At 39.1% G+C, this 16,458-nt stretch overlaps 1 protein-coding gene across 2 annotated transcripts in view; it reads left to right on the top strand.

Annotated features, from left to right (window-relative positions):
• LOC150103869 (ATP-binding cassette sub-family A member 2-like) overlaps positions 1-16,458 on the top strand; it is a 975,482-nt gene that overhangs the window by 644,868 nt on the left and 314,156 nt on the right. For both annotated transcript variants that reach the window (XM_090397162.1, XM_090397161.1), the window contains exon 33: positions 14,139-14,199. In XM_090397162.1, the coding sequence (XP_090253288.1) occupies positions 14,139-14,199 (61 nt within the window). The remainder of the gene's footprint in view (positions 1-14,138; positions 14,200-16,458) is intronic.

Below are 16,458 nucleotides of genomic sequence, written 5' to 3'. Positions count from 1 at the left end.
GAAGAGAGCCGGTTATTTATAATGTAAATGAAAAGATTAAGGAATGCAGGAGTTTTTATGAAGGAAAGATATTGACTGTCAAAAAGTGGATAAATGTAGACTAGAGAGAGAGAGGGAGGGAGGAAGACCAGTGAAGATAAGAAGAAGAAAAGGATTTGTATACATATATACCTTTAGTTATAATTGTGTTTGTTGTTGGTTGTGGTGATTTCTGCTAGACCTCATATATTGGGTTGTTGCAAATGAAATGGCCGTTGAATGACTGTCAGGTTTCTACTGGTTGCTGAAGAAAGCAAGCACTGAGGTATATGCAAATTTTTTTATGTCATGTGACAGCGTCACATGTGGGTGATGCAATTGTAGTATTTGTTTCATTCAACGAGCATTAAACATTGAATATTACCGACATCAAGTCAATCATGGAACCCAGTCAATTAAGGTTGCTATACCTTTATGAGTTCAAATTGGGAAATTCTGCAGCAAAAAACATTAATAAAGCATTCAGTGGAGGAACAACTAATGAGAGATCCACTCGCCGTTGGGTTGCAAAATTTCGCTTAGGAGATTTGAGGCTACAAAACGAACCCCATGGCCATCACCCTTCCTCCATTGATTCGAATAAATTAAAGGATTTAATCGAATCAGATCCACAACAAACTGTACGAGAGATCGCCCAGACACTAAATGTACACTTCTCAACTGTTTCACAGCACTTGGCAATAATAGGAAAAGTAAGGAAGCTCGACAAGTGGATGCCTCACAAACTCACTGATGAAAACAAAGCATGGCGTTTGGAAGTGTGCTCTTCTCTCATAAGAAGTAAACAAGAAAGGTTCCTACAATGAATTGCGACTGTGGATGAGAAGTGGATATTCTATGACAATCGTACACATTCGTCGCAGTGATTGTGAGTGAAAGACGCTCCAGGAAAGACTCCAAAGGCACCTCTGCATCCAACGAAGATGTTTACTGTATGGTGGTCTTCTGCTAGTGTTATTCAGTACTCATTCCTTCCATGAGGTGAAACGATAAATGCAGCTCAATATTGTACAGATATGCGGCAAATGCATCACAAATTGTGCCTTAAGCAACCAGCACTTGTGAATAGACATGGAGTCCTATTGCTTCAGGATCCTGCCTTAGCAATCTATTAACTTTTTATAATAGAATGACATCTGAGTTGGACAAAGGAACTGGCTACACAGTGGTACTTCTGGATTTTGCTAAGGCTTTTGACAGGATACCCCATGGAACACTGTTACGCAAATTGGAGCAGATGGGAATGGATACTAAATTGGTGATATGGATAGGAGAATGGCTCAGGGAGAGATACCATAGGGTGGTGTATGGGGAAGCCGACTCCAGAATGAGGCAGGTGACCAGTCGCGTGCCTCAGGGCTCTGTGCTTGGGCCATTGTTGTTTAATTAGTATATAAATGATATAGGAAATGGCTTACAGGGAGATATTCAGTTGTTTGCTGATGATGATGCAAAGTTGGGTAGTGCAATAAAAAATCAAGCAGATGTTGAAAGTTTGCAGGATGATTTAAATAAGTTGGTAGAATGGGCAAAAGATAATGGATGTCAGTTCAATGTGGAAAAGTGTATAAAGTCATGCATTTTGGAATTAAAAGATTGCCAGCTGTGTACTACATTGATGGAACAGTACTTCAAGAGATTGATGAGGCTAGGGGGTGTTGGTAGATAGGGAGATGAAGTTCAGAGGACACATTGCTAAGGTGTCCAAGATTGCACATAGGATTACTTAGTTGTTGAGGAACACACTGACATCCAGAGATAAAGAGGTTATTATTCCCCTTTATAAAGCGTTGATACTTCCACATTTGGATTAATGTGCTCAGGTATGGTCACCTGGAATCCTTGGAGATGAGGAGGCTGTGGAGAGGATTCAGAGAAGAGTGACTAAGTTGGTGAGTGATGTAAAAAATGCTCCCTACATTGATAGATCGAGAGCTTGTGGATTGCAGAGATTGGTTGATAGGCGGAGAAGAGGGGATATGATAGAAACATTTAAATTACTGAAAGGTTTTTATAGGATTCATCAGGGGAAATGTTTCAGCTGTGTGATAGTGATGGAAGAACAAGAGGTCATCCTGGGAAATTAAAGAAGAGTGTGGTTAACAAGGGTGTCAGAACAAGGTTTTTTGCCTGGAGGGTAGTGAATGAGAGGAATTCATTGCCTGACTTAGTTGTGGGCTCTTTGTCTGTAAATGAATTCAAGAAGAGATATGACAGATATTGTTTTGCTAGTTTGGGTCTCCTGCGATGAGTCTACGGACTCCATGGAGATACCCATAATAATGATAATAATAATAGTAATAATAAAAATAAAAAATAAGAAAAGTCTCATTGACTATGTTATTGTTGATAGTGATGTTTTCTCCCTGGTGCAGGACACCAGAGTGTACAGAGGATTTGAAATTGGATGTGATCACTATTTAGTCTTGAGCAGGATAAAATTGGATTTCATATTCAAAAGAATAACATGTAAGAAAGTTTTAAAGCGAATAAAAGTTGAGCAGCTCTCAGATGTGAACTGTAGACTAAAATACACAAAGATTATTGAAGAAAAAATGAAACAGTTTGAGACCAGGAATCAAACTCTTAAGAAAACATTGATTGATTCTGCCAGAGAGGCATGTGGTGAATTGTCTGCAAGGATAAAAAAATCAGAACTCCCTGGTAAAAATTTAAGAAAGTTTTAAAGCGAATAAAAGTTGAGCAGCTCTCAGATGTGAACTGTAGACTAAAATACACAAAGATTATTGAAGAAAAAATGAAACAGTTTGAGACCAGGAATCAAACTCTTAAGAAAACATTGATTGATTCTGCCAGACAGGCATGTGGTGAGTTGTCTGCAAGGATAAAAAAATCAGAACTCCCTGGTGGACACAGGAAGTTAAAGAGGCAGTGAAAGAAAAGAAGAAAGCATATCAAAAGTTCCTGTCAAATAAGTCAGCTTGTGCCCTTAGAGAATATAGAGACAAATGCAAGAATGCTAAACGCTGTGTAAAACTTGCTAAACAAAAGTCATGGGAGGACTTTGACAAGAATATAGAAAATAAATATCAAGAAGGTGGCAAAATATTCTGGAGGTTGTTGAAGAAGCTTAGAAATGGAGGAAAGAGTGCTGTAAAAGGAGTTAGAGATGATAAAGGTGACATGAAAATGGGAGAAAAAGATATCCTCGAAGTATTATTATTATTGTTGTTCCAGGAAACTCCAAGGAGTCGACAGACTCATCGAGGGAGGCCCTAACATCATGTCAAGAACAACTATTCAACATTCTCACAGTATCTATCATACCTTGCCTTGAACTCATTCACGGTCGTAGCACCCACAACAGACTCTGGAAGCTTATTCCTTTCAGTCACCACTCTCCAAGTAAAAAACCTAGCTCTAACACCCTTGTCAACCACGCTCTTGCCCAGCTTCCATGCATGGCCCCTAGTCCTCCCACCACCAGTCATATTTTCAAAAATATCTTCTGTATCAATCTTATAAAACCCCTTCAGTAATTTGAATGTCTCAATCATATCACCCCTCCTTCGCCTATTGTCCAATTTCTGCAACCCACAAATCCTCAACCTATTCTCATAAGGTTCATTCCACAGACCTGCTATCATCTTGGTCACTCGTCTCTGGACCCTTAACACTTCCTCCCCATCACGAAGAAACCCTGGTGCCTATAACTGGGCACAGAAGTCCAGATGGGATCTTATCAAGGCTCGATACAGAGGAACAATAACCTGTTTGTCTCTGCTTGTTAAAGTATTTTTCAGAAGCCAAGTGATTTGGTGAGCTGTTTTAGTCACTTTTGCAATGTGCCCCCTAAACTTCAACTCCCTATCCACCAACACTCCCAAATCCCTGGCCTCATCAATCTCCTGGAGTATGGTTCCACCAATGCGATATACTGCTGCTATTCTTTTCATTCCAAAGTGCATAACCTTACACTTTGCCACATTAAATTGACATCCATTTTTCCTAGCCCAGTCCTCCAAACTATCCAAATCATCCTGTAAAATTTTGACATCCTGTGCACTCACAATTGCTCTACCCAACTTTGCATCATCAGCAAACAAGTGAACACTTCCTCTCAAATCCTTTCCAATATCATTGATGAACAAATTGAAAAGCAGTGGTCCAAGAACAGAGCCCTGCGGCACTCTATTAGTCACAAGACGTCTTTTAGACTCCACTCCTGAATAAACCACTCTCTGGTATCTCTCCTTCAACCACCCTTCTATCCATCTCACCAACCCTATATCTATCCCCATCTGCTCCAGTTTACTGATTAGGGTTCCATGTGGTATCCTGTCAAAGGCCTTGGCAAGGTCCAGTAGTATCACTGTAAACCCATTACCCCTATCCAGTTAAGCCGTCACTGTGTTATAAAACGTGAGCAAGTTACTGAGGCATGATCTACCCTTCACAAAAAAATGTTGTCCCCCATACAATATCCCATTTTCATCTATCCAATCCTGTATTCTTTTCTCGACTAATTTCTCTAAGACCTTGACAATGATTCCTGATATGCTAATCGGTCGGTAATTTACAACAGCAGTCTTGGAACCACCTTTATGTAGTGGAACTATTTTCCCCTCTTTCCACCCGCTCGGGACTAACCCAGACCCGAGACTCAGATTAAACAAAATGGTCAAGGGTACTGACAATTCTTTAGCTGCTTCTCGTACAACACGAACTGGTATACCATCCAATCCCACAGATGTATTGACATTGAGGTTATGCAATAGACTACTCACCTCCACTTCATTCACCACAATTCCCGTATAATCTACTGGTTTATTCATTTCTGCAATGTCACCACCTGGATGATATATTCTTGCAAAGTGCTCACTCAGTAACTCAACTATCTCAACTGATTCAGTTACCTCCATAACATCGGCATTCTTTAAAATCATTCTGCCATGTACATTTTTTATTTTACTTACTACATATCTAAAAAACTGTTTAGGATTCTCTTTAGCCTGCATGGCCAATGTTCTTTCGTAATCCTTTTTTGCTTTTCTTACCACACTCGTCACTCTTCTGGCCTGCGCTTTATACCGTTCATGTGCCTGCCGATCACCTTTCTCCTTAAATTCCCTCCATAGTTGTTTCTTTTTTTGCAGCTCAATCTTAATGGTGTTATTCATCCATTTAACTCCTACTTGATTTATTATTTGGACTCTAGGTATACAGTCAGCCATTGCTTCATGCAAGCACTTCTTAACTACCTCCCATGCACTATCAACTTCTAGTCCTTGCAGTTGTACATGCCATGGCACTGAACCAATCATACTCCTAAGCTTGTTGTACTTTCCAGCCCGATAATTCCACATGTACCCTGTCTTAATTGAAAATTCTACACCTTTAGCTACCTCCCAAGTCAAGACCCTATGATCACTCTCACCAATTGGTGGCAACGTGGTCATATTCATTACAGCCAAATTCTCGAATGCAATTATTAGGTCAAGCACTCTTTGACCCCTAGTATTTTCCATTACATGCTGTTGCAAGTAGTTATCCCTTAATAACTGCATAAAATCCAATTCCTTCTTCCCATGTGTCCTCTGCTCCTTCCAATCAATGTTACCATAGTTGAAATCCCCATAATAATTACCCTCCTTCCACTCATTTCTTATATTTGCTTGTACATACTGTCACCACCATCTTTTCCATCACCTGGTCTATAGCAGAACCCAATTGTATATTTAGTTCTGCTAGCCACAATCTCACACCAAATGGCCTCAAATGTGCTCTTTTCTCTATCCTGCAATTCAACTTCTATTCTCCTTGGCTGTAGCTCATCAGCTATCATCAACAATACTCCTCCCCCCATTTTATTCACCCTGTCACACGTGAACACGCTATACCCGTCGCATTCAATCCCACTAGCTTTATCATCTTCTGTCAGCCATGTTTCACTAATACCAACAACCTGTGGCCTGGAAGTGCCAACCAAGGCCAAAAACTCTTCCTTCTTGTTTCTAATACTCCTAGTATTAGTGTACATGAATTTAAGACCCCCATTAGCCCCAACCCTACCTTGATGCCTTATATTAACTATCCCACTCTGATTTGTTGTCCTTATTTGGTCTGGCATATTATATTCATTCTTACATTCAACTGCCTCCCTAATGACTGTATATCTACTCCCTCCCTCCCCTTAACAAATCAAGTTTCCCTGAATTGGCACATCTACTACATTCAGCAACACTTTCTCAAGTCTTCTTACACCGTAACCATTCAAATGCAAGCCATCCATCTTATACAGATCCTTTCGCCCATCAAACTCACTCCACACGTCCACAAATTCCACACCACTCGTCATACATAACCCACGCATTAAGTCATTCGCAATTATGGCCCTCCTTTTAAACATTTCACTGTCATACCGTCGCAAAAGACTAATTATACTAACTCTCTCACTCTTTTCTTTTCCTACCTCAAACAATTCATTCAGGTCTTCTATCATTTCCATTTTATCTCCTTTCAAATCATTCGTACCTGCCACGACAATAATTTCTTTCGCCCTTTCCTTTTGCTCTCTAATAGACTCAGTTACATCCTTTATGGTCACACCAGGTTGGTACGATTTTGTCAAATCCTCTACTAACACACCTCGTACTAACGAGTCTCCATACAGCACTCTATCCTTCATTTTGTTCATGTTCACATTCATACGTCTATTTTTCCTGACATACCTTTTATTATTTATTGTTCTTGTGTAGAGGCTTAAGTGCTGTGAGGACATTATGTTGGAAGTTTAATGGATTTTTTACAACACTCAAAAAGAATTAAAATAGAATTTAATACTTCCTATATTTCGTCCTAGTCACTAGGACATCTACGGGGATTACAAAAACAATTAATGTAACATGCACACAAAAACTTACAATACTAAGCCCAACCACGTGGGTGACACTAAAGTCCTATCTAGGTGGAGCCCCCTCTAAGGGCGATAGTAGGTTGCCTGGAATGTAAGGTGGGACCTCTGGTGATGAGTGTTTCCCAAATCTTCGGAAGCTTAATGCAACCGTATTTGTTAAGATTTGGTTGGTTTCTGAGAGCTGCTGCTGCTGCTTCTAAGAAAAGTCTCTCTTTCTTGAATTTGCTGTGGTGAAGCATGGTGGTTTTCTTCCATGATACTCTGTGGGTGGTGTCCAAAACATGGTCAGCCAAGCCTGAATGGCCATAGTTGTGTTTAACGATGTACGACTTGTGTTCCTCCAGGTGGATGGATGCTGATCTGCCTGTCTGTCCAAAGTACGCAAGCTTACAGGAACAGGGTACTTTGTAAACTCCAGGCAGAGAGAGAGGAGGGAGCTGATCTTTCATAGAATGGATAAGGGTAGCAAGTTTGTGGTAGGGCTTATATGCTGTGTGTAGGTTATACTTTTTTAGTATCTTGGCTATTATTTCCGAAATGCCACGGATGTAGGGTATAGTGATTGCATTTTTAAAATCTTGTTGACGAGAGGGACGGGGAATGGGGGAGGAATTGATTATTTTTTTGATACTGTGTTCGCTGTAGCCATTGGAGAGGAAAGTTCTGTGTATGTGGTTAAGCTCAGTAGTGAGGGCGGTTCCACTGGAACAAAGATTGTGGGCTCTCTTGGTAAGGGTTTTAATGATGCCATATTGTTGTGAGGGGTGGTGGTAGGAGAGTTTATGAATGTATCTGCCTGTGTGTGTGTGGGTTTTCTGTATATGTGGGTTTTCTGTGGGCTTATATGCTGTGTGTAGGTTATACTTTTTTAGTATCTTGGCTATTATTTCCGAAATGCCACGGATGTAGGGTATAGTGATTGCATTTTTAAAATCTTGTTGACGAGAGGGACGGGGAATGGGGGAGGAATTGATTATTTTTTTGATACTGTGTTCGCTGTAGCCATTGGAGAGGAAAGTTCTGTGTATGATGTTAAGCTCAGTAGTGAGGGCGGTTCCACTGGAACAAAGATTGTGGGCTCTCTTGGTAAGGGTTTTAATGATGCCATATTGTTGTGAGGGGTGGTGGTAGGAGAGTTTGTAAATGTATCTGCCTGTGTGTGTGGGTTTTCTGTATACAGTGAAGGCAAGTGTATCATTAGGCAGGTGCGTGACTAAGGTGTCTAGGAAGGGTAAACAATTGTTCTTTTCCTTTTCCATAGTAAACTGGATTCTTGGATGTAGGCTATTGAGATGACCGAGGAAGGAGTCTAACGTGTCTGGGCCATGAGGCCAAATAGAGAACACATCATCTACATATCTTAGCCAAATAGAAGGTTTGAGGGGGATGAGTCTATGGCTCGTTTTTCGAAATCTTCCATATAGAAATTGGCAAGGGGGGTTATGAGAGGGGGGAACCCATGGCGGTTCCCTCTATATGCTTGTAGATTTTGTTATTCCAAGAGAAATACCCAGAGTTGATGGCAAAGGAAAAGAGATCTAAGATGTCAGAGGGGAAAATGTTTTCTAAGAGAGATAAAGTGTCAGTTAAGGGAATATTAGTAAACAAAGAGGAGATATCAAAGCTTACTGATATGTTTGCATTGTTCAAGGTGAAATTTTCTGTGAGGGCTTTAAAGTGGGTCGAGTTTTTTATATAGGAAGATGAATTTCTGGTGAGGGGGGACAGAGAGTTGGCCAGCTGTTTAGACAGTCTGTAACAAGGTGCATTGGTGGCATCTACTATAGGTCTGAGTGGGGAATTGGGTTTGTGGATTTTTGGTAAACCGTATATTCGGGGGGGGGGACGTGAGCGGAAAGGTGTAAGTTTTTTCATGACGTCAGGGGGCCAGGAGGTTACTTTTTTAAGTAAGATTTTTAATTTCTTAACTTGTGTTTTTGTGGGGTCGTGTTCTAGCGGGATGTAGGTAGTGCGATCGCGGAGGATAATGTTCATTTTACGATTGTATTCGCTGGTATTAAGAACAACTGTGGCATTACCCTTATCCGCTCTGATGATGACGATACTTTTTTTCTTTGCGTAGATTCTGGAGAGCCATGCGTTGGGCATAAGATAAGTTACTTTTTGGAGGCGAAGAGTGAGCGAGGATGTTGGCTTCCTCCGACAGTAAGCGACCGATCCCCCGTTCGACGTTAACCATTACATCGAGCACTGGCACTTCTTTTGGGGCGACGGCAAAATTACGGCCGAGGCAAAGGGCGCTGAACGGCATCATCGTTGAGCCTTTTGGAAGAGAGGTTTATTACTGTCTGGAGCGGTTGAATTTGTGGTTGTGATTTGTCTTTAACCAGGTTGCTGTATTTCTTGACGTGTTTGTTTTTAATTTTTTGAAATTCTGTCTGTGCGGAAGTTTCCGAAATGTCAGAGAGAATCGACCAAAGTTCAGGGTTAAGAACGGTGGAGAGCTCTGAATGTAAGGAGCCAATGGCGGCATTCGTCACTACGAGGGCGGCACAAGTAGAGGCGATTTGCTCGCGTAGTAATGCTAGGCTGGCACATTTATATATACGGAGTGATTTTTTGGAATGGAAATTGATCTTCATTTTAACACATTTCGGTATCACTCTTGTATCCCGACATCTTTTTAAAAAGGCCAGCCTATTTAGTTGTCTAGATAGTCGTAGTTTTTACTTACCGTATTGCTTGGATGTGCGTGCTAAATCTTCTCCATGGATAATTAGAATTCTTGTGTAGAGGCTTAAGTGCTGTGAGGACATTATGTTGGAGGTTTAATAGATTTTTTACAACACTCAAAAAGAATTAAAATAGAATTTAATACTTCCTATATTTCGTTCTAGTCACTAGGACATCTACGGGGATTACAAAAACAATTAATGTAACATGCACACAAAAACTTACAATACAAAACCCAACCACGTGGGTGACACTAAAGTCCTATCTAGGTGGAGCACCCTCTAAGTGCGGTAGTAGGTGGCCTGGAATGTAAGGTGGGACCTCTGGTGATGAGTGTTTCCCAAATCTTCGGAAGCTTAATGCAACCGTATTTGTTAAGATTTGGTTGGTTTCTGAGAGCTGCTGCTGCTTCTAAGAGAGACAAGAAAGTCTCTCTTTCTTGAATTTGTTGTGGTTTTCTTCCATGATACTCTGTGGGTGGTGTCCAAAACATGGTCAGCCAAGCCCACACACACACAGGCAGATACATTCACAAACTCTCCTACCCCTCACAACAATATGGCATCATTAAAACCCTTACCAAGAGAGCCCACAATCTTTGTTCCAGTGGAACTGCCCTCACTACTGAGCTTAACCACATACACAGAATTTTCCTCTCCAATGGCTACAGCGAACACAGTATCAAAAAAATAATCAATTCCTCCCCCATTCCCTGTCCCTCTCGTCAACAAGATTTTAAAAATGCCATCACCATACCCTACATCTGTGGCACTTCGGAAAAAATAGCCAAGATACTAAAAAAGTATAACCTACACACAGCATATAAGCCCAACCGCAAACTTGCTACCCTTATCCATTCTATGAAAGATCAGCTCTCTCCTCTCTCTCTGCCTGGAGTTTACAAAGTACCCTGTTCCTGTAAGCTTGCGTACTTTGGACAGACAGGCAGATCAGCATCCATCCGCCTGGAGGAACACAAGTCGTACATCATTAAACACAACTATGGCCATTCAGGCTTGGCTGACCATGTTTTGGACACCACCCACAGAGTATCATGGAAGAAAACCACCATGCTCCACCACAGCAAATTCAAGAAAGAGAGACTTTTCTTAGAAGCAGCAGCAGCAGCTCTCAGAAACCAACCAAATCTTAACAAATTCGGTTGCATTAAGCTTCCGAAGATTTGGGAAACACTCATCACCAGAGGTCCCGCCTTACATTCCAGGCCACCTACTAACGCCCTTAGAGGGTGCTCCACCTAGATAGGACTTTAGTGTCACCCAAGTTGGGCTTAGTATTGTAAGTTTTTGTGTGCATGTTACATTAATTGTTTTTGTAATCCCCGTAGATGTCCTAGTGACTAGGACGAAATATAGGAAGTATTAAATTCTATTTTAATTCTTTTTGAGTGTTGTAAAAAATCCATTAAACCTCCAACATAATATTATTGGTTGGTTCATTCAGTCGACTTTTGTTCATGCACTCTAGCTGCTGTTTTGCCCTTTCTATCGCACCATTCAACAACGCGATCTCACTCAATGCATCTATCTCATCTTTTTTATTCTCTGAGAAATCATTAATACTATCATTCACACTTTCTATATTCACACTCTCACAATTCTCATGTACAACCTTGCCGTTTCTTGTCATATCCCTATTTTCTTCATTCTGAAGTTTGACAAAAATATCACACTCACGATCCGAAATACATTTCAATTCCTCATTCTCCCTACATTTTCTACACATTCAATCCTTTATTATCTTCTAACCACACTCCGACCGCACTCCGCAAAGCGTACATTTCACAGCAAGTACACTGACTCATTTCTTTTATACTACTGTTCTTTGATAACGATGCCGAACCATCATTACTGGCCTCCATTTTCCTTCGTACAGGTGCCATACTTATTTGCAACATGTTTTATCAAATTATAGGTTATGACACACCAAAAACACACAAACAGACGTACTAAAATACGCAAGGCAAACAAAAATACTCAATATTAAGTAATTTTATTAACGATAACTGAAAATAATACTTATCTTATCAGGAGCTTGCATGAACACTACTCACTACGATATAACCTCGAACCCAATCCAAGTATGGAGTAATTACTTTGAAAAACAGCTAAATAAAATAAGCAGTGATGACAGCATACTGGTAAAAAAACACTGACCAGGCATGCAGTCAGGAATACATATCCATACTTGAAGTAGAAAAAGCCATCAAAGGCTTGAAATGTGGAAAGGCAGCAGGAGTAGATGATATTTGACCAGAAATGCTGAAGTATGGTGGTATAAGAGTCTTACAGTGGCTGTACTGCATAGTTCAGAAAGCCTGGACAGAGGGACGAATTCCCGATGATTGGAGTAGAGCTCTCATAGTACCCATGTATAAAAAGGGAAATAAAACTGAATGTGAGAATTACAGAGGTATTTCCCTCCTGAGTGTTCTGGGCATGATTTATGCCAGTATACTTGAGAAACGATTGAGAAGAATTGTAGAAGAAAAGCTTGGTGAAGAACAAGCTGGATTCAGGCCAAATAGAGGCTGTCAGGATCAGATCTTCACTTTACGACAAATAGTGGAGAAATCATGGGAATATAACAAAGATCTGTATTTAAGTTTTGTCGATTTGGAAAAGGCATATGACAAGGTCCCAAGAGAGAAGCTTTTCAATACGCTGCAGTTATATGGTGTCAATGGGGCATTATATCAAGCAATACTTAGTCTTTATTTGAATTGTAAGTCAGCAGTTAGAATTGAAGGAAGTACAGGAAGATGGTTTAATGTTAAATCTGGTGTGAGACAAGGATGTACATTATCCCCTCTGTTATTCATTATCTATATATCGATCATATTATGAAGGAAAGTGGTATTAAACACGATAAAATCAAAATTGGAGATGTTAATGTCAGCTCTTTGCTTTATGTGGATGATGTTATACTTCTAAATAAATCCGCTACAAGTCTGCGAGATTCTCTGACTAAATTGAATAACTGTTGTAATAGATATGGTATGAAGGTCAGCAATAAAAATACAAAGACAATGAAAATAGGCAGAATCATTGAAAATGTCAACTATGTTGTGAATGGAGAACCTGTGGAACAAGTAAAACATTTCAGCTACTTAGGCACGATTTTTACTGATGATGGTAAATTAAATATAGAAATAGACAACAGAATCAGCAAAGCTGGTATGGTGGGAAGTCAATTGAATAAATTTATATGGAATAAGAGAGAAATTAGTCAGAACACTAAATTAGCTGTATACAAGAGTGTTCAAACCAGTTTTAACTTATGGATCTGAGAGCTAGGTCAGAAGTAAAACACTTATCCAACGACTAGAGACCACAGATATGAGAGTCCTGAGAAAGATTATAGGCATGAACAGATGGCATCAATGGCAATATCATATTAAAAACGAGGATATTAGGAAAGAACTTGACATTGTCAGCATCCAGGAATGCGTTAGCAGAGCTAATCTCAGGTGGTATGGTCACTTAAACAGAATGGGCGAGGAAAGATTAGCAAAGCAAGTGTTCTCTGCCAGGTTGACAGCAAAATGACCCAGAGGAAGACCAAGATATAGGTGGATTGATACGGTACAAAGTGCCTTAGGTGATAGTAATATAAGATCTGATAATGTTGTAGTCTTGACAAGTAACAGACTGATTTGGAGGAAAATTGTAGATAGGAAGTTAGTAATGATGTAATTTTTTTCATGTAGTACTATCATATCCTGTACACCCCTTGAGGGTACATTGCAGGAATTTGACGATGATGATGTCTGACCACATACGGCAGTGTCAACCATACAGCAATTCAACAATTTGGATACAAAATTGTGCCTCATCCTCCATACTCTGCTGACATTTCCCCAACTGATTACCATTTTTTCCAACACTTGAGCCATTTTTTGTCCAAGAAATGCTTTGCCAACAACGCATCAATTTATCGTGCAGTGGAGGACTTCATCACTTCCAGAGACACTGATTTTTACAAATGTGGTATAAACGACCTTGTCACACGTTGGCAACAATGCATTGATGCTGCTGGAGATTACGTTCATTAAACAGGTATTCTTCTTCTTTTTCTATCATCCTTAAAATCAATTTCATTTGCAACAACCCAATATATATATATGAGTGACAGTGATTTCTAGCAAAAATCACTGTCATTCAGTTAGTGTGTGATTAAATTTTGTCACAAAATTTAATCACGCAATGTTGTTCAAGGTTTTCCTTTTCCATTTTTGTGATGAATACACAGACATACACTTACTAAAAACACAATAATTCGATGGGTGTTTGCCCTACCAACAACAAACTGGTATTGATGGAAAGAGCAGAAATTACTCTAACATACATCTTCATTGGTTTAACAGTACTGTCACAATAATAATAAAAAAAATCTCATTATTTTTGTGGCAGAATTTGCATATATAAATATATTCTTCTGTTTATATATATTTAATTACATGTGTGTGTGTGTGTGTGTTTTCATTTTATTTTTATTCATTTTTTAGGTATCACAGTGATAAATCATCCAATAACTGATACCAGTTATATGGTTTCTCAGGATCAAATGTATGTATGAAAATGTATCATAAAAAAAATTAAATGATTTTATATATGCATCTATCATAAATATTTTTATTATACGTACATTATTATTATTATTATTATTATTATTTTTATTAACATTTGACCTCCATGGAGTTTGAAGACTAATCTTGGGAGGTACACACTATTGCACTATTGCTCATCCAACTGTGCTTTAAACTGATTCAATGTGTCTACATCCACAACATACTCAGGCAGTGCATTCCACTCATCGATCACTCTCCATTCAAAGAACCTACACCTCACTCCTTTGCTCACACCCTCATTATACAATTTTCAGCAATGGCCTCTTGTTTTACTCTCTCTACAATTCTGTGAAAAATCTCTTTCATGTCGACCTAATAACAACCCCTTACTAGCTTATATTTCTCAGTCATATCCTCCTTTCCTCCTATTCATGAGACTCTGCAACTTGCATTCTCTCAATCTGTCCTCATATTGCACATTCCAGATCACTGAAAATTACTTTTTTAGTATATGTACCAAGCAAAATTGTAGAGAGTGCAATATATCGAATGATTTGAGAAAAGCATTTTAAAAGTACCTGAAGCAAAAAAAAATAACTCTGACTATAATAGATGTTATTATTCGAACACTCCCCTTAAAATCTTACATCTCGTTGCAGAAGGCATTACTAACCCTATACGATGCTTTTATATTTTCCCTTGAACTCGTTTACTAAATATGCACTCACCACTCTTTATTGCATGGTGATTGCAATCTTTTACCTTGTGCCAAGTGAAAAATCTAGTCCAACACTCTTCCAAACTATATTCTTATTCAGATTTCAGGAATGATACCTTTTTACTATATATTGAAAAATTTCTTATGTGTGTATATCGTATCCTATAAAATTGCTTTCCTAATGTATATGTTAAGATTATGTTAAGAATATGTTAAGAGATGAGAAATAGTGAAGAGGATCTGCATGCAGGCGACCATGACTGAATAAATGGAAAGATTTTTGTGAGGATAGACTAAATTGAGAAACGAAAAGAAAATGAAATATCACAGAAACAGAAAAGTGGCTGATTAAGTTTCATAAGAGAGTAGAAGAAAGTTTATAGTGTATAGTATAGTTTATAGCCAGTGAACCATTATTGTTATCATGTAACACCTCCAGGGAGCCCAGAGACTCATTGAGGGAGAGTGTGGCAACAGCATCGAACGATTGAATCCCTTCCAACTACTAACCGTGCTCAAACTTACTTAACTTTTTGCATGAGCCATTAGTAGCAGAGGCTCTACCAATTGACCAACCTTTATCAAGGCAATAACATCTTGATTCCTTATCATTATTTCCAGTTTTGCATAATCTTCAAACAGTTGTATATCACCAGTTAAATCCATTCTAATGTCATTAATATACAAGTTAAATAATAGCAGTCCCAAAACAATTACCTGACGCACGCTGCTAGTGACCTTCCTCTTTCGTGATGCTGCACCCCCATACACAACTTGCTGATACCTATCTGAGAGTTAGTTGCCTATCCAACTCACTAATCTGTTATCCAATGTCATCTGCTTCACTTTAATTACCAACTTATGTAGCAATTTATCAAAAGCCTTTGCAAAATCTAAGTATACTACTATATTGATCTTTCTTGCCCCATACATTTGCTTGTTATATTACATAAGCAAGTGAATAAAACACAACCTCTCTTAAATCTCAAATCCATGCAGACAAGCACAAAGAATGCCACTGCTATCAATCCACTTTAGTATTGTGGCTCTCATCAACCTGTCAAAAATCTTAACTACAACTTGATATACAGATTAGCCTATAATTTGTAGCTTTAGCCTTATCACCAACTTTGTGAAGTGGGACAATTTTGCCTTCCTTCCACTTCTTTTGGACTGTGCTGTTGTAAGACTTCTTAAACAGGTAGGCCAAGGCTGTTACTAAGCAATTGGAACATTTCCTTAAGTTAGTGATGTGTCATCAAGTTCTATTGCCGTATTGATGCCTACATACTCTTGCTCGCTCACCATTAAGTCTCCTCTAATTTCATTCTCTACACTTAAGCTTCTGATTTCACACTGAGGATGAAAAACCCTGGTGAACTCTCTACTGAAAATCTTGATTGTGTCCTCTTTAGCCATTACCAGTCCTCTACTTTCATCCATTAACATTATCTTGCCATAACCATTCTTTCTATTTGCACATATCGAAAAACCTCACTAATGGTTTTCTTGGCCTGATTTTCTAATTTCTGTTCGTAC

Source organism: Typopeltis vanoorti, chromosome 8 (genome assembly GCF_054136105.1).
Source record: "Typopeltis vanoorti isolate ZY-2024b chromosome 8, IOZ_Tvanoo_1.0, whole genome shotgun sequence".
NCBI lineage: Eukaryota > Metazoa > Arthropoda > Arachnida > Uropygi > Thelyphonidae > Typopeltis > Typopeltis vanoorti.
Note: the sequence above shows the minus strand (reverse complement) of the source record. Positions and strands in the feature narration are given on the sequence as shown.